At 55.4% G+C, this 22,198-nt stretch overlaps 6 protein-coding genes across 6 annotated transcripts; 4 read left to right on the plus strand and 2 right to left on the minus strand.

The window, feature by feature from the left end:
• Positions 1-1,623: 1,623 nt before the first annotated feature.
• On the plus strand, positions 1,624-2,314 carry NUU61_005726 (uncharacterized protein; the record flags this gene model as incomplete). Its single annotated transcript, XM_056656308.1, has 3 exons — positions 1,624-1,745; positions 1,818-1,957; positions 2,193-2,314. The coding sequence occupies 3 exons, from the start codon at positions 1,624-1,626 to the stop codon at positions 2,312-2,314; spliced, it is 384 nt and encodes a 127-aa protein (XP_056511921.1).
• A 187-nt stretch (positions 2,315-2,501) lies between these two features.
• NUU61_005727 (putative acetamidase) lies at positions 2,502-4,419 on the plus strand (the record flags this gene model as incomplete). The annotated part of the gene is made up of 4 exons (XM_056656309.1): positions 2,502-2,542; positions 2,609-3,012; positions 3,069-3,539; positions 3,596-4,419. The coding sequence occupies 4 exons, from the start codon at positions 2,502-2,504 to the stop codon at positions 4,417-4,419; spliced, it is 1,740 nt and encodes a 579-aa protein (XP_056511922.1).
• A 935-nt stretch (positions 4,420-5,354) lies between these two features.
• On the plus strand, positions 5,355-7,177 carry NUU61_005728 (uncharacterized protein; the record flags this gene model as incomplete). Its single annotated transcript, XM_056656310.1, has 2 exons — positions 5,355-5,820; positions 5,889-7,177. The coding sequence occupies 2 exons, from the start codon at positions 5,355-5,357 to the stop codon at positions 7,175-7,177; spliced, it is 1,755 nt and encodes a 584-aa protein (XP_056511923.1).
• Positions 7,178-7,685: 508 nt separating this feature from the next.
• Positions 7,686-9,950, minus strand: NUU61_005729 (putative MFS transporter Fmp42; the record flags this gene model as incomplete). The annotated part of the gene is made up of 3 exons (XM_056656311.1): positions 7,686-9,258; positions 9,317-9,479; positions 9,539-9,950. 3 exons carry the CDS (start codon positions 9,948-9,950, stop codon positions 7,686-7,688), a joined length of 2,148 nt encoding a protein of 715 aa, XP_056511924.1.
• A 1,684-nt stretch (positions 9,951-11,634) lies between these two features.
• On the plus strand, positions 11,635-13,646 carry NUU61_005730 (Zn(II)2Cys6 transcription factor domain-containing protein; the record flags this gene model as incomplete). The annotated part of the gene is made up of 8 exons (XM_056656312.1): positions 11,635-11,662; positions 11,715-11,909; positions 11,962-12,263; positions 12,313-12,580; positions 12,645-13,112; positions 13,170-13,276; positions 13,336-13,435; positions 13,510-13,646. Coding segments are annotated over 8 exons (1,605 nt in total), but the record flags the coding sequence as incomplete, so codon positions are not given.
• A 354-nt stretch (positions 13,647-14,000) lies between these two features.
• Positions 14,001-22,033, minus strand: NUU61_005731 (type I polyketide synthase; the record flags this gene model as incomplete). The annotated part of the gene is made up of 3 exons (XM_056656313.1): positions 14,001-21,393; positions 21,461-21,932; positions 21,988-22,033. The coding sequence occupies 3 exons, from the start codon at positions 22,031-22,033 to the stop codon at positions 14,001-14,003; spliced, it is 7,911 nt and encodes a 2,636-aa protein (XP_056511926.1).
• Between the last annotated feature and the right edge of the window lie 165 nt (positions 22,034-22,198).

A 22,198-nucleotide genomic window follows, 5' to 3' on the forward strand; every position in this document is an offset into this window, starting at 1 on the left:
CTTGGTAAGATATGCGCCGTACTTGATGACAACGTCGTCAGAGACTCTGACGACAACAATTGCCGGCGGGTTCCCACCACTTATACGGCTATGAGAGCCAAGCCAACCGAAATCAGCCAGTTCGCTATCCGATGCTTTGGGGATCCATGGTGTTCGACAGCCTCCGGTGATATCTTTGGGCTAGTTTCACCGTGTGTAGAAGAAATCTCAACAAGAAATTTATGATGTAGATCACTATATCAAAAAAGTATTCAAAAAAGGCCTTGTAATGTCATGGTTAGAGGTGAGACGGCGTGTTGTGGTTTCCGAAATGTGATAAACATCATATGACATGCTATGTGTTGATTCATCCCACGGGGGCATTTCAAATTTCCAATTCACCTTTATATATAATTATAGAAGGAGCAATATATCTAATGGAAGTTTGAGGATTTGTTGTACGCGAAATCGTAAGGTAAAACAAGAGGGTGGGATTTAGCCCAAAGACAATGCTCCTGAGCCAAACCTGATATACCTCTGAGTACTTGCGAGAACTCCCATCTGCTGCGCAATAATTACAAGATGAAAAACACGATGATTCTAAGCACTAGCTACTAAAGTACTCCACATCAATTACAGTACTTGAAGAAGCTTAATTTAGGATTGTTCTATAGCAAAAAGAATAGCTCACAAACATATCTCATTTCACGTTCGATAGCAATAGATCATCATCTCACATATCAACATGAATGAGCGAAGCATTCTATAGACATCTCCATGGATGTGGATTGATGAAATCCAAAATTCATCGGCCAAGCTTTCTGACAGGTTCGCCCTTGGCAAACACACGAAAGATAGCGGCCATGCCATCTCATCTGATTCCCCAGACCAAATTCAATGGGCTGCAAGAGGCATTGACAGGATATCCACAGCAACGCACTTCGCAACAAATTCTCTAATCCTCCCCCGTTCTAGAGATCGACATGCCAGATGGTTTTCTACACTTTGGTTGGAGATTATCCAGCTACCAGCGATCTCATTGCCAATAGATTGCCTGTTGAAACTGGTGCATTCCTCGATCGACATACCGTGCTCCGCAAGGGCATTCGACACATCCACTCCTGCCCTGTCGAGTGGTTGCACGGTCGCCCTGGCAGTCTTGCATTCTATGGACCGTTGGTCTAGGAGATTTTAGTCGTAATACCAACAGGCAGAACCTGATATGTGCAAGGTATGGTGTCCCGACTATGCCAGCCTCGATTTCACTGGCTGCATCGCCCCCGTCAAATTCCACACGCGGCCGTGAGCTGCTCGACCCCTTGATTGCGAGGGTTAAGTGCAGTGTTTATCCTATCTAATCTGTCGTCCCCCGAGTCCCCCTTGTGTTGACAAGTTTGTCTGCAATTGAATCTCGGTCGTTTGTCACTCCCATCTGATCAGACAGGCATTCACTCGCGTCAATTTCCTTGCGATCACTCTCATATCCTATCTTACGCAGTTCACTGGTCACGATTGTTACTTCAAAATCACATTGCAAGGGCGACTCAGCTGGCAAAGAATATCGACCCCTCCCAGTGCCCCCGGTTCTCACCTTGCAAACCTCCTTGCCTCGGCCAGCCGTCAATTGATCACTATATCTTCAAAATGGCTCTCGTACGGGACCCGTTCTTCTGGAAACGCTTCTCCGCGGCAGTCCATCTCGATGAAGAGGCCAACGGTGGCCAAGCGGGCCCTAAACCGCAAGTGACAGCGCCCACATCCGACAAGTAGGTCACTGCCTTTCTCTCTTCCTTTGTTTCCTCATTCATTCCATGGGCAGTCGACTAACAACCCAGCAGAGAATCATGGCTGTCACGCCAACAACAGAAGCGCAGGCGCTCCTTCGTCTACGGCTTTGTGATTTTGTGCTGTGTGGTGTTTGTGATTATCGGCGCGGTGGTGGTGTGGTGGCTGAGCCAGCACAATTGGCTTCAGAATGGTCCTGTATAGGGTGTCGAGGATGTCACCTCGATGTGGCTTTGAATCGTTGGCGATTGAAGGACCAGGTGCATGGTATAGCGTTCTTTCATTGGAGTTTTGGGGTTGCATGGATACTGGACATATACCCGCCGCGCCTCCAGAGCGGCTTGATGGAGGGGTAGATGGGTTTATATAGGTTTATATAGGTGAAACATGTACTATAGTCAACACATGAACAATCTTAACATAGCTAGCTGTTCTTCCACCCGAATATCTCGCATGGACCTACCGCAATGGGGATAATGCCATCCCGCGGTTCCCACAGGAGAGTCACCTGGTTGACGTTGCTGGCCTGCGGTCAGCGGCGATGGAATGAACATTGCAGTTTAAATTGCAGCCAGAACATAAATCCTCTAATAGTCTACACTATTTCTCAAGCCTCGAGGATCGGGTGTCGAGGTGCCGAGGGAGCTTATCACCTTCTCCACAGGCTTCCCCGCAGATAGCCGCTGGTATAAGAAGCTGTCGCTCGCCCCCGTCTCTTTCCACCTCCCATCATCGCCATGTTCCCTCCATTCGATTATTTCTCCTACCGTCGAGTACGGTATGTGACAATCAGTTATCTTTCTCATGTGGTATACCCCTCCACTAACCCCCCACGTTTATCAAGGAACCAGAAACAACAGGAACGAACCGCCCGGTTCGCCCTGCTGCCGTTCGACTACCATATCCATATCACCGCCTCTGACAAGGAGATCATCAACAAGCCCATCCAGGACCTTGTTCAGGGAATCCAAAGCTCGGCTCTTTCACCCGTCGATGTTCTCCGCATCTACGGCAAGGTCGCCGTTCAGGCCCAGAAGCGGACCAACTGCATCACCGAGATCCTTCTGCCCGAAGCAGAGTCGTGGGCCAAGTCTGAGGTCAATCTCAAGGGTCCTTTGGCCGGCATTCCCATTTCACTGAAGGATTCCGTTCAAGTCAAGGGCTTTGATACAACGTTGGGTTATTCTGCTTTGGCGGGCAACCCGGCTACCGAAGATGGCCCGATGACCAAGCTCCTCAAAGATGCAGGTATGTTCACCCATATGGGGGAAGTTTCGAGTAGAATTGAGTCTCATGACTTGCAGGTGCTGTGCCGTACGCAAAGACTGCTTTGCCCATCACCTTGCTGTCTTTCGAATCTGCCAATGGGCTGTGGGGTCCCTGTCGCAACCCCCATGTTCCCGCGTACTCCCCTGGTGGCTCCACTGGTGGCGAGGGCGCTTTGTTGGCCCTTGGTGGTCGTATCGGCATTGGTTCGGATGTTGCAGGCTCGGTGCGTGTGCCTGCTGCATGGAGTGGAATCTACTCGCTTCGCTGCAGCACGGGTCGCTGGCCCAAGGTCGGTGTCAATACCAGCATGCCTGGTCAGGAGGGTATTCCCAGTGTGTTCAGCCCGATGGCTCGCACACTGAACGACCTCACGTACTTCACCCGCGCCATTATCGGCATGCAGCCATGGAAGTATGATTATTCTGTGCATCCCATCTCCTGGCGCGAGGAATTGGAAGTCGAGGCGCAGACCAAATCCCTGCGCATTGGATTGATGAGCAGCGATGGTATGTGTTCGAAGAAAATGTTTATAGTGCATGCCCCGCTCACTCTTCACACACAGGTGTCGTGCCCCCCACTCCGGCCATTGAGCGTGCCGTTTCCACCACTGTCGCCGCACTCACCGAGGCCGGTCACACTGTGACAGAGATCTCCCCACCCGCTAATGCTAACCCATTTACCGGCCTTAACCTGGCATCCCAGCTTCTCAACTCGGACGGCTGCCATCACTTCGAATCCAAGCTGCGCAGTTTCGAGCCCTCTGACCCCGGTGCCAACCAACTTTCACGCATCGCTCACCTGCCTCGTCCCCTTCGTTACCTTTACTATCTGTACGTGCGGTACATCCGGCGCGACACTGTCCTGGCCACTTTGATCCGCGACTTCGGCCCCAAGTCTTCCGCCGAGCTGTGGCCACTGGTGGCCCAGCGTGAAGCCTTCCGCGCTACCTGGCATAAGTGGTGGGACGCCGAGCCCCAGCGATTCGACTTCATCCTGTGCCCCGTCAATGCCACCCCGGCCCTGCCGCACAAGGCGATGCACGATGCGGTCTCCTCCTGCGGATACACTTTCCTCTGGAACTTACTGGACTACTCCGCTGGTGTACTGCCCGTAGGCCATGTTGATTCCATCCGCGATGCCCTTGTGGCTCCCTACAAATCCGTCTTGAAGCGTCTGGGCTGCGACCATGCAATCGCACGCGGCGCCTGGAAGCACTATGACTCGGCCAAGATGGCGGGTCTGCCTACCGCGGTGCAGGTGGTGGGCCGTCGCTGGCATGAAGAGCAGGTCCTGGGGTACATGGTGGTTGTGGAAAAGGCGCTGGCCCAGTACCGGGACCCCCTGACTGGGGAAAGCAGCCAATATACCCTGTTGGAGCTGGACTGAAAGTGTGGGGATGTGGGGGGACTTGGCAGCAAATACATCACTGCAATTGACTGTACCGACACTCTTCAAATAGCGAATTCAAGCAAATCTGATCAATGCTGCAGCAACGCGCTGCAACTGTGGGGATCCTATACTCCCTCCGTTTCCATGTCTAAGATGCGCATCCTGCAGGAGGCCCAGGATCGTTAGGGGCGTTGTTTCAGGGTGATCGGCAGTCCCACCAGTGTCAGTGTCTTTGCCTTCGAGAAATCCATGGATGGTGCTCGGGTATGTCCCTTCAGAAAACCGGGGTCATTTCTGCAGGCGTATATCATCTCGGTCTCTTCCCAACCCACCGCGCCTCCACTAGTGTCACGAGAAACACCGGTACCGAGTCGCCCGTCGGGGCGTTTTGGGAGATCCTAATCTCATGACCGACCTAAGGTGTTTTGCTTAGGGAGCCATGCGAAGGAGAAAGCAAGATTTGGCGATCCTCGTGAGCAGATTAACAATGACAATTGACTCGTAGGTCAAGAAGTACCTGGAGCCCCAGATCGAAGGGGGAACGTGAGTGACCACTGACCACGAAGCCAATTGCCAAGCGTAACTTGGGGCTGGTCGATCTCTTCGTGTCAACGTCCATTGACGTGTGTGCGGAGTTCTTTTCCTGCTGGCAATTACCGTGGCACATTCGAGTTCTCCCTGATTCCTTTGCGAGAATATGAGACACTCATAGATCACCCGCTTGTCCTTCCTCCCATCTGCTTTGAACGCTATAGCTGCACGATTCACTTCCACTAGTTCCTCCCTCGAACACCCCCCCCACCACCATCCTCCTTCCTCTTCGTCCGAAAACCAGGATGCCGAACCTGGTCCCCATACGCCGAATCTCGAGAAATCGCTTCTATTGCCCATGACAACAAGATACATAGAAATGACTGTCTGAATCGAAGGAAATGTCGTCCAGGAAGAACCAGCCTGCCGGCCACAAAAAGGATGGCATTCATTTCGTCAATGCCCGGCCTGCGTCCGAGACCGAGAAGCTGAAGACGCAACGCCTGGTGCGCGCCCATGTGGGAAAATGGATCTCCGACCAAACCAGGGATCGTTCGACTGCCCCCGGATCTTCTTCACACAGCGCCAAATCCGAGCCATCATCATATTCCCTCGTATCGCGTCCCCGGCAGCTCCCCGCGATCAAGCACGTTCTCGCGCGAGATCCCCGATTTCATCCCTCGCCCTCGCACGCCAGTGACAGCAGCGATAGCAGCGATGATTTTGCTGAGCCCACCGAGCTCGCCGCAGAAACCCCGCGTCACGAATTCCTGCCAATTGAGGCCCCAGTTTCCGGTGTTCTCGACCCGTTCAGTACTTACCCCTCTCATTTTCCGCTGGAATTGGTCCATCCGTGCGAATCCCACTGTTCGTCTATGATATCCGTCTAATTTCACCCGCTGCGGCTCTGGTTTACTCACAGCTTGGCCTCATAGTATTGACCGTCGTCTGGCCAGGGGTGGCTCCACTGCCGGAGGGTGAAACCGCCGGCCATAGCTGGTTTCCGCTCGCCAGGTCGGACCCCGCGCTATTTACGGCATTTATGTTTGCCTCGCTCTGTCACCAACGAGTGCAATGGGTCAACCAGTGGAACCCGAGAACAGTATTCGGACCCAAGCAGCAAAGTTTCCTGCAGCTGTGTGAGATGGAGGCAATCAAGTTGATCAACAAGGCGGTCCGCGATCCAGTCCGAGTCAACAGCGATGCGGTGCTCCTCAGTGTGATTTGCATGGCTCATCACCGAACGGAGGAAGCTGGGACACATAGTCACCTGAGAACACCATTTAACCCGCCTCTCCAGCGCCTCCAGTGGCTTGATGTCTACGGATGCCTGAGACCCAACATGATCCACATCCAGGGCTTGGTCCAGATGATCATTATGCGCGGGGGTTTGAAAAACATCAAAACGGGTTCTTTACCCCCGACGATTAGCTTGTGGGTAATCCCCAAGACCAGTCACGGCTTGCCGAAGGACCTCACTGACTATGTATCATATAGCTCAGATATTGTGACTTGCAGCTGCTTCTGCGTCCGCCCAGTGTTTGAGTTTTGGCCTCTTGACGAGAATCACATGGGTCTGTCCATCCAGGACATTCTGGGCTTTGGACCGTCCGACATTGACCGTGGCTTCGGGCGCCTGCACTACATTGGCATCACGCCCGAAATGGCCGAAGCCCTACAGGCTGCCCTGACGTACATCAAAGTCGTCAAATCGAAGCTGGGAACCACTTACACCGTAACCACCCTCGCCGACCAGCGCAACATCACCCAACACACTCTTCTCTCTCTGCCACCTGCCAGTGCCATCGAGTCCACCTTCACTAACCCGACCCACGCGGCTACCTACGAAGCCTGTCGCCTCGCCACTCTTATTTTTAGCGTGAGCGTCATCTTCCCAATGCCCGCCCAGAACAATCCCCTTCAGCGTCTTGCGCACCAAATCCAGTTCGTGCTGTGTCAGCCTAACGCCTTTGCCTTGTGGTCCGCCCCACACACCCGCGTTCCCCTGCTTTGGATCCTGATGCTCGGCGGTATCGCTGCTTATGGCACCCCCGACCGAGCTTGGTTTGGATCTGCTCTGCATGACACTACCCGTCGCTCGGGCTTGTCCTCCTGGCCCATTGTCAAGCGTGCTCTCGAGTCTATGCTCTGGTATGGTGCAGCGTGTGACGAGGCAGCAGAATCTCTGTGGATTGAGGCCCACCGGGCCTATCCTGTTGGGTGAGCGCTCTGCTCCACGATCTATCTTGCTCCTTCATGGTCGATTCCTGCACATCTTGAATGATGTGTCACGCACCGGCCCTTGAGGCTGGACTATGCAACAGGTAATCCTTCAGGCCTTCCCTCAGATTTAGGGCCTTCATGAGGAATACCAGCTCCCTGCAAAATACCTACAGGTCACTACTGCCTACGAGAACACGCCATCTGTTCAACTCAATCAGGACCGGACAGCGAGCTATGAAGGTAAAGCTGCCGGTCAATAATGATTGATACCCACATACATTCTTGTACATAATACCCTGCATCGGCATAACCCGAGTATATGCCGCCACAGACATGTGAAATACCAACACTCGGCTGATTTGGCATCTGTCAAATATCGTCCCATGTAAATTATAAACGAATGCACATATTCATCAATATTACAGCATGGCAGAAAACAATATCAGTCCGTGACTCCAATACACAGACGAGAACCCCCGCTCATCAATTCGAGCGCAGAGTCCTTGGTTTCATGCGCCATACGACCTAGCTGTTCTCTCCCCTTGCATCGATCCTCGCGCCAGCAATGGCTGCCGCTCCCAGTCTCTCGCCATGACACCCGGATATTGAGCACCCTCCCCAGACCCAGTCACTCCAGACAAGCCGGGCTCGTCATTGGAATCAACGGTCAAGGTCTGCCATGTCACAAATGCAACCAACGCAATCCCCACCCCACCGACTAGGATCATAAGAGCCACATTCACAGGGATGGGGTTGCCATCAAAAGTCTTGAGCGTGAGTGCATCCAACCCCGCCTGCGCGAAATTGCCCACGCCAGCGAGACAGATGATGAGCCCGTAGACCTTGCCAAAGGTCTGGAATCCAAAAACCTTGGCCGCGTAGTCTGACACGGCGGTATAGTAGAAGGGGCGGAAGAGCACGAACAGCGCAATATTCGCGTATGCTGCGCCCAGGCTGTGTGGGATGCAGCTCAGGGCCCCGATCACGGTGGCAGTGGTCACGAGGATGGCTAGCACGGTGCACGTGTGGAAGGTGTCGAGGAAGGTCCCGATGAACGGCACCGAGAGCAGTCCGCCGACTGGGAGCAGAATGTCGAAGGTTGAGTTGATCTGCCGGGCTAGCGTTGCTGATGAGAGTAGGTAGGTGTATTGTTGTCGCAGCGAGGCTACAAAGTAGTTGATACGCAGCATCATGAGGACCGTGAAAAGTGTGATGAGAATGAACCAGGGCGTGCGGACTTGGTGCAGTGCGCTGCGTCCGTGGAGGACGCCCCAAAGGCCGCTGGTGTGGCCAGTGGCTGCCGGCCCTGGTGGAATCTTCTGCGGTTGGGATGATGGGTCTGTGTGGTTGTCATAGTTGCTGCTTCCGGTGGTATTATTTCTAGTATTATTGTTGTTCGGCTGGTGCTCCGTCAGGTTAGTTTGGAAGACCGAATCTTGGTTGCCGATAGCACTGATGGTAGACGCCGTATCGTCGTCCAGCAAGTCCTGAATCTGGCTCACGACACTCTGTCGGTGTACACGTCGTTCATTGCGCTGGCGTTCACCCTCGCCCCGGTCGTGGATAGACGGGTCCACTTGATCGTGCAATTCCTCGACGAGATGCGCCTCTGCCTGCTGGACGAGCTCGCCGGTGGTTTTGTATGACGTTGCCGGCATGACGAATACCTGGGCCGTCACAATAAACACAGGTACCACGAGATATACAAGAAAGAATGACTGGATGGATACCGCCCCTTGTGTGTGTTCGTTGAGGAGTCGGAAGATCAGAAACAAAGCGCTTGAGGCGTCAAATGCACCCGTCAGCATCGACAAAATGAGTCCCGAACGTGTGGGGAATGTGTTTGAGAGATGGAAGGACGAAATGAACACGAATGGCCCTCCCAGAGACAAGAAAAGGTACCCTGGGATATAGCCATCGAAAGGAAGTTTATTCGCCCATCCGAAGAGGAGCGCCCCGAACGCGAGACACACGCTCCCGATGATGCCGCTCACGCGCGGTCCGTACGCATCCAAGATGGTTCCTACGGGCAATGCGAAGACATTGGTTACTACAGCGGCGATTGTGAACATCAAGTTCAGGCTGGAGGGGATCAGCGTCAGATTCAATACATGGCCATGAATAGAGGGAAATAATTTACCGGATCTCCTGCCCGTCGCATACAGGAACATCTTGCTCCAACTCCTCTGTGGAGCACAGGTTTCTATATACTTTCTCGCGAACAAGGACGGGTTTCAAGGCGGCAAAGCCAAAGACAACCCCAGCGGCGAGAAAGCAATAAAGAACTGCAAAGAATACCTGAGCTGGAGGATGTTAGTGTCTAATAAGGGAGTTTCTCTCACCGTCGGTATATCTGACATACCAATTCTTTTCGCGGCGCTCACCTCAAAGGCGCCAATTGTTTCCCATTCTCCCCTAGACGGTTCTTGAGAAGGTGCTATAGCAGGAGCAAAAGATTCCGGGCCCTGTACGCAGTCAGGTGGGCCAGTATGGCTATCTCGCGTTGCTGTTGGAGAGAGGGCCAGAAACGAAGGCCGATCGTCATCGACGGTGCTCTCGTTCCACCCGGGACCCGCATACGGGTTAAAATTAAGGCGGCTGTAGGTCGAGGGAAACGACGATGACAACGATGGCTCGGGAAGGTCCTGGTACGAGTCCGACTCTTCGTCCGACTGGCGTCCCGAGCGCGACTCCGAGTCCTCGGGCCGTCTCCGGAGGAAGGCCGCGGAGTTGCGCTCCCAGCCCTCCAGAAAGGAGATGCGGTGGAGAGACATCACGATCTTAGTTGATGAAACCAATCAGTGTATTTGAATATATTCGCAGCCACATCGCGACGCTCGAAGCATCTGCTCCATGTGCTGGCAGGAGGAAATCCTCGCTGCCCTCTTTTGTCTAAAGGTCACATGACCCTCCCCGCATTTTGCTTCTTTGTCTCTCTCCCCTTGCAGTCTACGTCTCTTGTCATTTCCATTGTCATTTCAGTGGTTTCTATATAAAATGCCATCGATCAATGCCCTGCTCCAATCTCTTCGATCTCATCCACCTTGGACCTCGGCCCAATAACCTCAATTAGGCAGCTGGCAAGCCCTTCCCCACATCCTCCACGCGTCTGGGCATTTCTCCGTGTTTTTCTGGCCGATTTAACTTTTGGGGCTGCAGAACTTCGGGGAGCTCTCTGCCCCGTCTCGAATCATCGTGTCGGCTTCATGTGCGCTCGGGGAACTTGGTCTGATCGACAGGGTACGACGGGTCCGGAGTACCTCCATCCACGGGTGAAGCGAAATGAAACCCAAGAGCAAATCGCGCTCCATCCCGACATTTCTCATTTTGACCCTGCCCCACTGCTGCGGGATTTGTGAGGCACAGTTGATCCCGGGGTCGCCGGGCCAATGAAGGTCGGGCAGGTCAGGTACCCCCCGGGGTTGATGGGGGGAAAGCTCACGGTATGACATCGGGCCAGCCATCGGCACGGTCGGGGTCCCCCTGACGAGGCACCCGGTGAAGACGGCAAACCCAGAAAAGTGGATGATAGCGGAATAGGTTTGACACTAGTGGCTCTCTCCGCTTGAAGCTTGTTGCGAACTCGGGGCTGTGACGCTGGTCCAAGGCACACCCGGATTTAATAAAGCAATTCTCCGGCATGGAGACTTGGCAGACCCGCTTCGATACGATTGGCCACCACATATTGACGCAGTTCTGACGGTTGCCTGCATATCCCGCCAGAACCTGGAGACACCGGCAAAGAACATCTCGGCCTTTGCACTTCTATGCAAAACTAGCCTGCTATGCCACTCACTCGGTCAACTCTCTCGACGCCAGCCGCCGTGCATAGAAAGAAATACGTGATGCGTTTCTAGATCGGGCAACGATCACTGGCTCTCGATCGGGGGAAACAAAACTTTGGTGCAGGTGCGTGGGGGGATACCTTGTCGCCCAACCACATGAAGCAAGAGATTGCCAACCCATCATTATAGTGGAGAATGTTGCACCTGGCGTGATGAACGGGGGCCAAGCACCTCGCCCTGATCCGGGCAGTCTGCAAGAGATCCGGCCATTTTGAGTGGATATCCTGGGCACTTGGAACCCGCTTGAGCAATGCTCTGGAGCCTATGCGAGTGGGCTAATCTCCAACAACCCGAGTAGCGTCTGGGTATACCCCAAATAGATCCACGTACAATGGCGATCATCCAATCTCCCGGATTCCCCGCCCCCCTCAGTTTCAGTGTTGATGGACCCTGCTCCATAGATATCGCCATGGTCGAACTGGTTTGGACGGTTTAAATCTAGGCATGCTAGACTTATTTATCCAACGCTTTCTCGGTCCCGGCAAGCTGGTTATGTTTTTCTTCTGGAAGCCTGCCCTGTTCGCTGCCATTGCCACCGTTGCGGCGTAATGAGAGGATGGTCAGTGTGGTCTCAAGTTCCCGATAAATTCAATAGCTAAAATGCTTGTCTAGCCTCACCTGCCGTCTTCGCCATCTGAAATGTATGTCGTTCTCTGGTTAAGTCGGCGGTCCATCTCACAGCCAACTCTTTAGGTGACAAATCTGCAGCGAAATGTTTACGCTGCCAGCGATCTGGTCGCGAATGCGTGCCAGCTCCCAGCAAGTCTGAGGAGGTTTCCTTTCGGCATGGCCAAAATCCATCCTTGCGAGGAAAGGGCCCCCCAAGATACGGGGAGACGGACCTTGCGTTCCCAGATGATCAGGTCTGGGTACAGACATCTTTGGGAGGTAAGCAGCGGCTGGCTTGCCTTTTTCTTGGCGAGCGTACTGACCCTTGCAGTTTCCTTCAAAGATGAGACCGACCAGACGGCCGGTGAATATCATGTGGTGCCAGTCGGCTCTCAGCCGGCAGTGTCACGATCTTCGTCAGAAGGCCTATCCACGCCCTCCTCTACTCCTTTGGAGTCTGCCCAGGCGGCTCCAGATCTCACGATTCTTTCGTATGCTTCGGGATCTCAAGTCGGCTCTCGCTCGACCTCGGCAAATTCACCATGCTCCTCTACACCAGTAAGTCACCCGAGGATTACGAATGTGAACGAGGCGTATTTGCTGCGACATTTCCAGAAATATCTCGCGCCGTGGGTGAGTTGCTGTTTCAACTTTGTAGACCTGGCATGTACTGATGAACCAGCTTGACGCATGTGACCCTGAGCGACACTTTTCGACGGATGTTGTCGAGCGTGCGAGCCAGTCACCGTTGCTGCTTTACGCATGTATCGCAGTGTCAGCATGCCATCTCTCGCGAACAACAAACAGCATCGCACCCGATGTCGCTGATGCATATCATGAGCGGTGCATATCGATTATGCTTCCGGTTCTAGACAAACCCGAGTTCGAAATTGGCATTGACATTCTGCTTTCCTCGACGACGATTTTGCGATTTTTCGAGCAAATATCCTGTAGGCAACCTCAGCATTCCCGCTCATTCGTTTCAGTGTGGAGCTCATACTAACCCCACGCAAGCACACAATCCGTCCAATGACCCGCAACGCCATCTACTGGCCGGTTCAGTCTACATCAGCTCACATGTCGACTGTGCGATCTCCGGTGGTCTTGCGTCGTCCTCGTTCTGGGTGTTTGTCATCCAAGACATCCAATTCGCGCTGACGTATCAAAAATGCCTTCGGCTCAGTTTCGCACCTTTCGACGACCGGCTGCGACGGTGGTGGGTTGCCAAGCCTACTCTGAGTGACAGCGACTGGACTCGACGCGCGATCTGGCTGTTGGCCGAGACCATCGACTTTTGCTATAATGTGTCGGGCCAAAACTATGGCGACCGGCTGGGTGTGGCGGGCGAGAATGCACTGAAGCAACGCGTTCTGGAGTGGGAGTCGGCGCGTCCGGATACCTTTGCACCGCTGCATGCGTCGTCGTCGGAGCCTGCGAGAGGCAAGCCATTTCCGCTAGTGTGGTATACTAGCTCGTGGCATGGTAAGCTGGGTAACCCTGGATCATTCTTATAATACTAATCTCGCCGCGCCTTACTAGCTACTGCGATTCAGCATGTCTGTCTTGCCAAGGCTCTAATCCTGATCCGCGAATCTGAAGTATATAATGCAACCATGCTCCCTTCAGCGCAGCAGGTGCAGCGGAAGGTTTGTAGAAGATCTCTTAGCTCCATCAGAGATTCGACGTTAGTACTAACACTCGACAGGAGGATATTACTGAGAACCTGGACCTCTTGTTTGGCATCGCCTTGTCTGCCGACGATGACGCTTCGCTGCGAATCATGGCCTGCCATGCACTTTCTACCTGTAAGTCTTTTCAACACCTTTTCTATTGCCCTCCCTTCATTTTTCGGACATGTTGCTCATGACCAATGATATAGGCGGATCGTGGATCGAGGATCTCGTCGCCCAAAACCTACTGTTCGATCTTCTGCGCCGGACGGAGAGGGAGAACGGCTGGCCGTGGGCGTATGTGGAACAGCGCGTGATGCATGCATGGCGGACAAACCCACGATAGAGATATAGAAATTTAAGTCAATTCTTTGAAATCGAAATCCAAGCCGTTGAAAGAGAGAATGGATTTGAGCCTGATTCAATCAGCTACCTAAGTATCCATGGATATTTCTTGGGTGGATTAGCCTAAGCGGAAATACCATTCGACGGTCTTGTTGGCTTATCCCAGATCAGAAGTACGCGAAGACGTTTGCGATCAGGTGTAACACGACTTATAGTCTATTCTAGCACTGTCAAGGATTCTAAGATCAGTCTGATATCTAGTCCCAGTAGTAATCAATCTATCGTCATCTTTTTCAAAAGAATCCCGACCACTCAATGGCCATTCAATGGAATCCTCTTCTCAATCTGTTCCGATTCACTTCCCTTTGCCTCCAACAGCAACATCAACCACCTTCGCCGACAGGGCATTGATGCTCGTGCGCGGGTCCAAGAGATCAACCATGCTGATCTTCGACCCAAGAGCTTGGTGGAACCAGTTGCGCAGCTCCGCCGCGATAAGACTATCGACGCCGTGGTCCGAGACAGAGCGAGTGGCAATGACCGATGACAGGTCCATCAGCAGCATCGTTGCGACCGTAGTGGTGATACCCGCCGTGACAAGCTGGAGGGCGTGGGCGCGAAGCTCCAGCTGCTCAGGCCCGGCAGGAGTGGCGCGGGTCTTTTGGACGGCGGCGTCGAACTCGCGCCGGAGACGCGTCGTGGCCGAACGGCCTCCCTCCATTTCACCCGCAGATTTCGAGCCGTTCTCATCGCCCTCGCCGTGGCGCAGTGCGTCGTTGAATCCGCGGATGACGTGCGACACGCGTGCATCGCCGTACCAGCGTGGCGTGGTCGCGCTTTGAATGCCGATTTCGGCATCTTCGTGCTCCTTGGCGGCCATGTGCGCTGGGTCCATGTAGCTCACATAGGTGGCTGCAGCCAGCGGGTCGGACGCGGCGTTGGTGCACTGCGCGTCAACTTCATGGCCGATGAAGGCGGGTTCGAGCAGACGAAGAAAGTAGCTTTCGGGCACGGTCAGAACCTTGTTGCGTGCCATTAGCTCGAGCGTGGTGGTGTCGGTACTCAGGTGGCCGACGTCGTTGACCAGGCCAAACTGGGCTGCCGTGGCAGGGAGACCAAGACCACGGCGGTAGCGAGCGAATTGGTCCTGGAAGTTGTTGGCGGCCGTGTATGCGCCCTGAGTCGCGAAGCTGAGCACAGAGAGAATGGACGTGGTCATGACGAAGAAGTCGATCGGCAGAGATTTGGTAGCCTCGTGGAGGTTCCATGTGCCGAGCACCTTGGCGGCGAGACCATCGTGCCAGCTTTCGACGGAAATCTTGTCGAATGAGATGTCTTGGTACGATACTGCGCAGTGGACGACACCCTTCACCGGCCGGGTAGTGGCCGCTTCTTGGAAGGCCTGTGCGACCTGCTCACGGTTTCCAAGGTCGCAGGCCAAGGGACGGACATGCACATCACGCTTGGCCAAGGTGTCGACAAGGGTTTGAGCCTCGGGGGCGTTACCGCCACGACGAGACAGCACCACCACTTCCCGAGCACCGCGGTCGCCCATCCATTGGATGATCGACCGCCCAAGGCCACTGAGTCCACCGGTGATAACATAGCACGCCTCGGGATCGAAGCTAGCTGCTGGCGCTGCCGGCACCATCCGCACTGGCGACTCAGGGTTCTGGAAGGTTACCACCAGTTTGCCAACGTGAGCGCCCTTGGAGAAGCCGAGCAGCGTTTGGTCGAGCTGAGAGATGTCTGACGTGGACAGGGGGCGGATGGGACCAATACGCCCAGCGCGGTAGTGCGCATCTGTAGCGTGGATAAGCTCCGCGCCCAGCTCGGGGTCACGGTCGACCACACGGGCAAGGTCGAACGATGAGAAGCTGGCACTCTTCTGGAACAGCTCCAGGCCAAGAGCCTTGGCATCGTTGACGTCAAGTCGACCAATGTCGATGAGGTGACCAAGTGGTGCAAGTGCCTTAATGGTTTCGTAAAGAAGATCACCCGTCGCAGTGCTGAGGATGACATCAAAGCCGCCATTCTGTGTGGCGGTTACAGCGCGCGCCAGCTCGGCAAGATCGCGCGCTGTAAATACATGGGAGCTCGGCAGGCCAACGGTTTCGACCAGGAAGCGCAACTTATCTGGCGAGCCGGCCATGGCATAGACATCCGCACCCTTGGCGCGTGCCAGCTGGATAGCTCCTAGACCGACACCACCCGATGCAGAGTGAATGAGTACTTTTTGCCCCTTGCACAGGCGTGTAAGGTGTTCAAAAGCGTATACAGCGGTCATGAACACCACAGGCATGGTGGCGATATCGACCGGGTCATCACCAGCACGCGCCTTCTGGGCGAGAGCAGCGGGCACGCGCGTGTAGTTGCCGAAGTGACCCTTGCCTAGGCCGTATACGAGATCGCCCTCGGCAAATCGGGTGGCGGCATCAGCGCCCGCGTGCGTGACAACTCCGGCATATTCAGAGGACAGGTTGTTGCCATCGAAGCGGCCCGTGGCGAGCACCAAGTCCTTCCAGTTAAGCCCAACAGCGGCGACCTTGACCTCGATCCAGTCGTCCTGCAAAGGTTGCTTGCGCAGTTCTGTGTAGGGGTGGAAGTAGAGCGAGGTCAGGATACCGGGTTTTTCGAAAGCAGCGCGCACGGGTCCCTGGCTGTCAAGCGGTAGTAGCTCGGCACCATGGGTTGCGGGAGTCGGCAGGCGCTCTGCGTAGCCATGGAGTGCCGCCTCCGGCACCAGTCGGCTCACCCATAGGCAGCCGCTGTGCCAGGCAAACTCGCGGTCCTCGCCTGTCTCGCTCTCGTTTGGCAGCTGCAGCACCTGCTCTTGGTCGGCAACAACGCGGACAAGCTCGTCAGTGTCGGCTTCGTCGACGTTGAAATTGTCGCCGTCGATATCGACAGAGAAGAAGCGGCCTGTGGGCGCTTCGGTCGAGATAGTACGCAGGAGCCCACCCACAACGGCCCCGTCAGGGCTGCGGCCCTTTGCCATGCCCGTTGATGTGAGCCACACCATGCTGGCAGTGTGGTGGGCGAGATGCTGGAAGATGCCGAGACGGCGCTGGTCGACGTTCAGCAGCAGGTTCTCCTCATCCAGGAAAGCAACCACACGCGCCTCATCGGGCAGTTCGCTTGGCGCGTTGTCAAGAGCCGTGGCCTTTGTAGCGATATTGCGGTTCTCCAGCTCACGCGCGAGCCGGTTCAAGAGGGCCGGGGCACCCTTGGCACCGTGGAGCAACCAGACTGGCGCATCTGTTGCCGAACCAGCCGTGTTGACGTGGGTGGAGACCAGGACATTTGACTGTGTCCTTGGGGATGGGTAGTCATCCAATGTCAGTTCGGCCCCAGAGAAACCAGACGAGCGCAGGGCTGTGTCCCACGCCGTCATGTCTAGGAAGGGGCTGTCGACGCGGCCGTCGGGTACTCCGTGCCAGTATCCGGTCTGTGCGCCGCCGATGAGGCCGACCCAAGCGCTGTTCCCTGTGGCCTCAACCAGAACCAACTTGCCGCCTGGCTTCAGCAGTTTCCGGGCGTTTTCGAGCGCCTGGTTGATAGATGAGGCCGTGTGGATGGCCTGCGAAGCCAGCACCACGTCATAAACCGACTCAAAGCCCTGCTCCAGCGGGTCTTGTTGGATGTCCAGCACGGAGAAGTTAACATCACGGTGTTGCCGGAGCTGTCCTTGGGCTTTCTGCACTGCTTCTTCGGAAACATCGGTAACAGTGTAGTCCCAGTAACGTTTGATGCCGTTCGTGCTGCTGAGTGCGCCTAACACCAGACCTGCCGTCTGGCCTCGCCCTCCTTTGAGCTCTAGGATTCTGACGTTGGGGTCGGCGTGACCGATGGAGTTAAACAGGTTAATGATCTGCGGATGCGCGCCAGTGAGGAACAGGCTGCTATCGAAAAAGTCGGCCAACAGCCCACCATCCGATAGAATCTCTTCAGCAGTCTTGCTGTTCTGCAGGATATCTGCCATATTATCATGCAGGCGCTGTAGGGCTTTAGTCTCGATCAGGTGGTCATTCTCCTGGTACAGAGTTTGTAGAAGTTCAACCCGCTTGGGAGGAGAGAGCTCCTTCGCTTTGGCGATCCAATCTGACCCGCTCTCCTCGACCAGTGTCTTCATCCACGCAATGTAGTGGCCCGTCGTTCCCGTTGACTTCAGTCCCGAGTTGTCCACGCTGATCAACTTCTCATGAACTTCGACTGCAATCAACGCCGCTATGGTCTCGAGTTGGTCCAGAACAGGCGCCTGGGTGACGTTTTTCGAGGGCGGCGGGAACAACGCGCGAGCCTGCTGGTTGCTGAGAGAGCGGAAGTCGGGCTGGTAGACCATTCGTGTGAATGGACTAGCAAAGGCCTTGGCACGGCCCTGGTCGGCCGACTCCTGCTCCAAACTGTAGCTCACGCAACGGAGGTCCTTGATGTCCAAGACCAGGTCACCAGCCTGGCTCTGCAGCTGCAGCTGGAGATACGCCGACCGCAGCCCCCGGAACTCCCCGTGGGCAACAGCCGTGCTCCAGTCTTGGTCGCCTCCGACCCGCAGGTGCAGCTGCGACAAGTGAATGGGCACGAACGCGGTGGTTGCCCGGTCCTTCTGGCCTCCGTGAGAGGCGAGGAGGCCGAGCTGGATTATGGCGTCCAGAGAGGCAGGGTGAATGGGATAGGTAGACTCCCCTCCCTTGACAGTGCCAGCTGTCGTCTGCAAGCCCAGCTTCGCGGAGGCCAGGTTCTCGGTGGGATTGGCGCGAATGTCGGACAGAGCCTGGAACGCGGGACCATACCCCAGGCCCATTTCTGCGAATGTCTTGTACCAGGTTCGCGCATCCACAGCCCGGGACTCCCCAGCAAGATTGATCTTGTCGGACTTAGCGGGACTGGTAACGTCTATCTTGACTGCACCCGTGCAGTGCTCGGTCCATTGGTCCGAGTCACGCGCGACAGAGCTGACTGAGAAGCTGGCCCATCCCGGGGCTTTGGCGGTCGCCGCGCTTTCCAACTCCAGACTGAGGATAATCTCGATGCCGTTGTGATCCTCGGGGATCTTCAGTGCCGTTTTGATGTCGATATTGCGAAGCGAGTAGCCCACGATGGACAGAGCGTCAGGGAACTCCTCATAAAGTTGCGATGTTGCAACCATGGCCATCGCGATATACCCGGCAGCTGGGAAAACCACATCTGGGAGCAGGCGGTGGTCGCCCAGCCAGGGCAAGTCCTTCAAACGCAGGACGTTGCGGAATTGTGGCCGCAGCTTGGCGCTACCGGCAATCTTGGAGCCCACAAGGTCATGGCGAGGGACAGTGCGGAGACGAAGCTCCTTGCTAGCCCGGCCCTCGTAGTAGCTGATCGGTCCATAGGTGTACTGGTAGGGTGGGAGGTCCGTGGCGGTGACACCGTGTGTTAGCACCCACTCGACTCCCGCGTGTTCGTCGATCGCGTTGACCGCAACCAGGTCGATCTCGGCATTCAGCCCAAACAAAGATCCGGCAAGCTGCAGGACCGATATTCGGCTGTCCTCACCTCGCTTCAGCGACCCGACGTAGGGGATGACATTGCCGACGCTCTTCAGGATCTGGTCCAGGGGACTCTTCAACGCTGGATGCGGTCCAATCTCCACCAGCGCGCCAATGCCCAGTCCTTCCCACCCGACGAGGTTCGCGACCGCATCCGAGAAACGAACCGGCGACTCGAGATTGGCTCTCCAGTAGGATGCAGGGACGCCCTCGGCTGGACTGCTCTTGTGTGGGGTGACCGACGAGCTCCAGGGGATGTGGGGGTATCGATGTTGCTTGTCGCGCAACCCGATCTTGTCGAGATGAGCCAATCCTTCCGATAGCAACGTCTCATAATCCTGGCCCAGCGCGACCATGTGGTGTGAGTGATACGCGTTCCCACCCGTTTTCAACAGCCGGTTGAAGACGCCGTCCTGGGTTAAGGTCGCAGAGAGCTTCTCCACGGCCTCTTGCTCACCAGAAAGTGTGAGGCTACCGGGTGAGTTGACGGCGGCGACCTTGACCTCTTGCCCAAGATTTTCGAGGTACTCGGCTGCCTCGTGGAAACCCAGACCTATCGCCAGCATGGCACCCTTTTGCTTGTTCTGGGCGACTGTTTGGCCGCGGAAGTACGCGGCCGTGATGGCCTCGGCCGCCGTGATCCGACCTGCGGCGTAGGCGGCTGCCATCTCCCCGGAGGAGTGACCGACGACACCAGAGGGACGGACGGACCAAGACGCAAGCAGGTCGACCAGGGCGACCTGAACTGCTGTGCATACCGTCTGCGAAACCTCAGGGGTCTGCACGCGATCGGGGTCGGCGTTTCCAGATAGGATGTCTGCAATTGTCCAGGATCGTTCCTTGAATACTGTGCTGAGGATGTAGTCTAGGTGCTCGATGGCGGTGCGGAACACATGGTACTCGAAGAGCTGGGAACCCATCGCGGGCCACTGCGCTCCCTGGCCGGTGAAGACGAAGCCAAGACTCGGGATCTCCGGCGCACTCGAGGAGATCTTCTGAGTGTCGTTCAACAGCCCCTGCGAAGCGTCATCTTTGTCCACAACACGGAAGCTGCGCTGGGTGAATTTTGACCGCCGCGCCGCGAGTGTGTAGGCCACGTCTGCCAGCGGATGCTGGTCGATAACTCCGGACAGCACCTCGATATTTGTCTTCAGCGAGGAGTCATTGTGTGCCGAGAAGGCCAACAGCACGAATTGACGGGTGCCAGCATCCGCCAACCGCTTTTTCTGTGCCAGGCGAACAATAGGGACGTGGCTTGTTTTCGTGGAACCATTCCGGTGCCTATTCAGAGAACCGTTCCCGTTTTCATGGTGACCATTTTCAGGTGTTGACCCATTGGTTCCATTTTTGTAGGTGATACCGTTGCCATTATGAGCAGAGCCATTGGATTTGGTTGTGTTCAACACGCCCGGCTTGACGTAGTCGGGATACACGATGTTGACGTGGTCGAGGATGCAGTGCCCGATGGAACCGCCAAAGCCGGCCGACGTGACGCTAGCCCGCCGCAGTTTGCCTTCGGGCCACGGGATGACCTCGGTGACCACCTCAGCCTTGGCCTTGTCGAAGTCGATCCTGGGGTTCAACGTCTTCACCCCGATGCTGGGCGGGATCACACCCGCTTCCAGCGCGAGCACAGCCTTGAAGATACCAGCGAGTGCGGCTGCACCCTCAGTATGCCCCAGGTTGGTCTTGACGGACCCGATCAGCAGGCGATCTTCGGGCTCGTCAGATCGTCCAGGCCCAAAGACCTTTCCAGCTGCGGCGACCTCAAGAGGGTCACCAACACGTGTGCCTGTTCCGTGGCACTCGAGAAAGGGGGTCTCGGAAGGAGGCAGGTCGCCTGCGAGCTCGTACGCCTTCCGGATGATGGCCTCTTGTGCCTTGCCGCTAGGGTGCGTGATGCCGCTTGAACGGCCGTTGGCACCGATAGCGCTGCCCCGAAACAGAGCACGGATGGGGGACCCATCTGCGATAGCCTTTTCAGGCTTCTTCACATATATGGCAGCAAAACCTTCACCACGGGCGTAGCCGTCTGCGGAGGCATCAAAGGCATGGCTCATCGACGTGCCGGACAAGGCTCCCAGCTTGTCCATGGCAATCTGCATGCTCGGGTCCATGATCCAGTTTGCCGTAGCCACAACGGCGGAGTCACAGTCCCCGTTGCGAATAGCCTGTACGGCCATGTGTAGGCCATACAAGGCCGATGTGCAGGCGCTATCAAGCGTAACACTATTTCCTCTGCATTAGCTTGGGGCCGCAAAGGTCGCGAATGCAATGTCAAAGTATGTCTACTCACCTTGGACCGCTGAGATTGAAGACATAATTGATCCGGTTACTAAGTATATTGTGGCAGACACCCGTGGTAGCATGAGGCCGGGCATATTCCCAGTCCCGTGTCTGCGCATACGCGTTGTCATAGGAGATATCGGCGACGTAAACACCCATGCGTGTTCCGTTGACACTTTCCCAGGTCTCTCCGGCGTTTTCGAAGGCCTCGTATACTACCTCCAAAAGCTTGCGTTGTGATGGGTCAATGGTCTCTGCTTCTAGACCTGATATCCCAAAGAAGGCGGGATCAAAGAGTCGTGGGTCCTCGGTCACGATGTACCCACCCTTGGCCGCAGTGGTTCCTGGTCGTTCCGGGTTGGGGTGATAGAAGCCCTTGGCAGAAAATCGAGGCTCAGCCCAGTCCTGGTACCCAGATCGCTTGTTGATCAAGAACTCCCAAAGTCCGGGTACATCACGGACACCTCCCGCCCAGCGGCATCCTGGAGAAGTATGAGCAATGGAGCATGAACAAGTTTCTAGGGCTCAGCGACCTACCCATGCCCACGATCGCCATCGGCTCTGGCTCACTAGTTCCAGGCATGACTATGTAGTGTTTCAAGTCTAGAAGAGATAATAACAAAATAGAATGTATTAAATGGTTGCACTTGAGTGCAATTTGGGCCGGACCGGACAAGACTTCGCGAGGTTAATATAGAAGTCTGCAACAGATGTGTTGTACACTATATCTGATATCCGACAGAACTGG

Source organism: Penicillium alfredii, assembly GCF_028826965.1.
Source record: "Penicillium alfredii strain IBT 34128 chromosome Unknown utg000007l_segment0_segment0, whole genome shotgun sequence".
NCBI lineage: Eukaryota > Fungi > Ascomycota > Eurotiomycetes > Eurotiales > Aspergillaceae > Penicillium > Penicillium alfredii.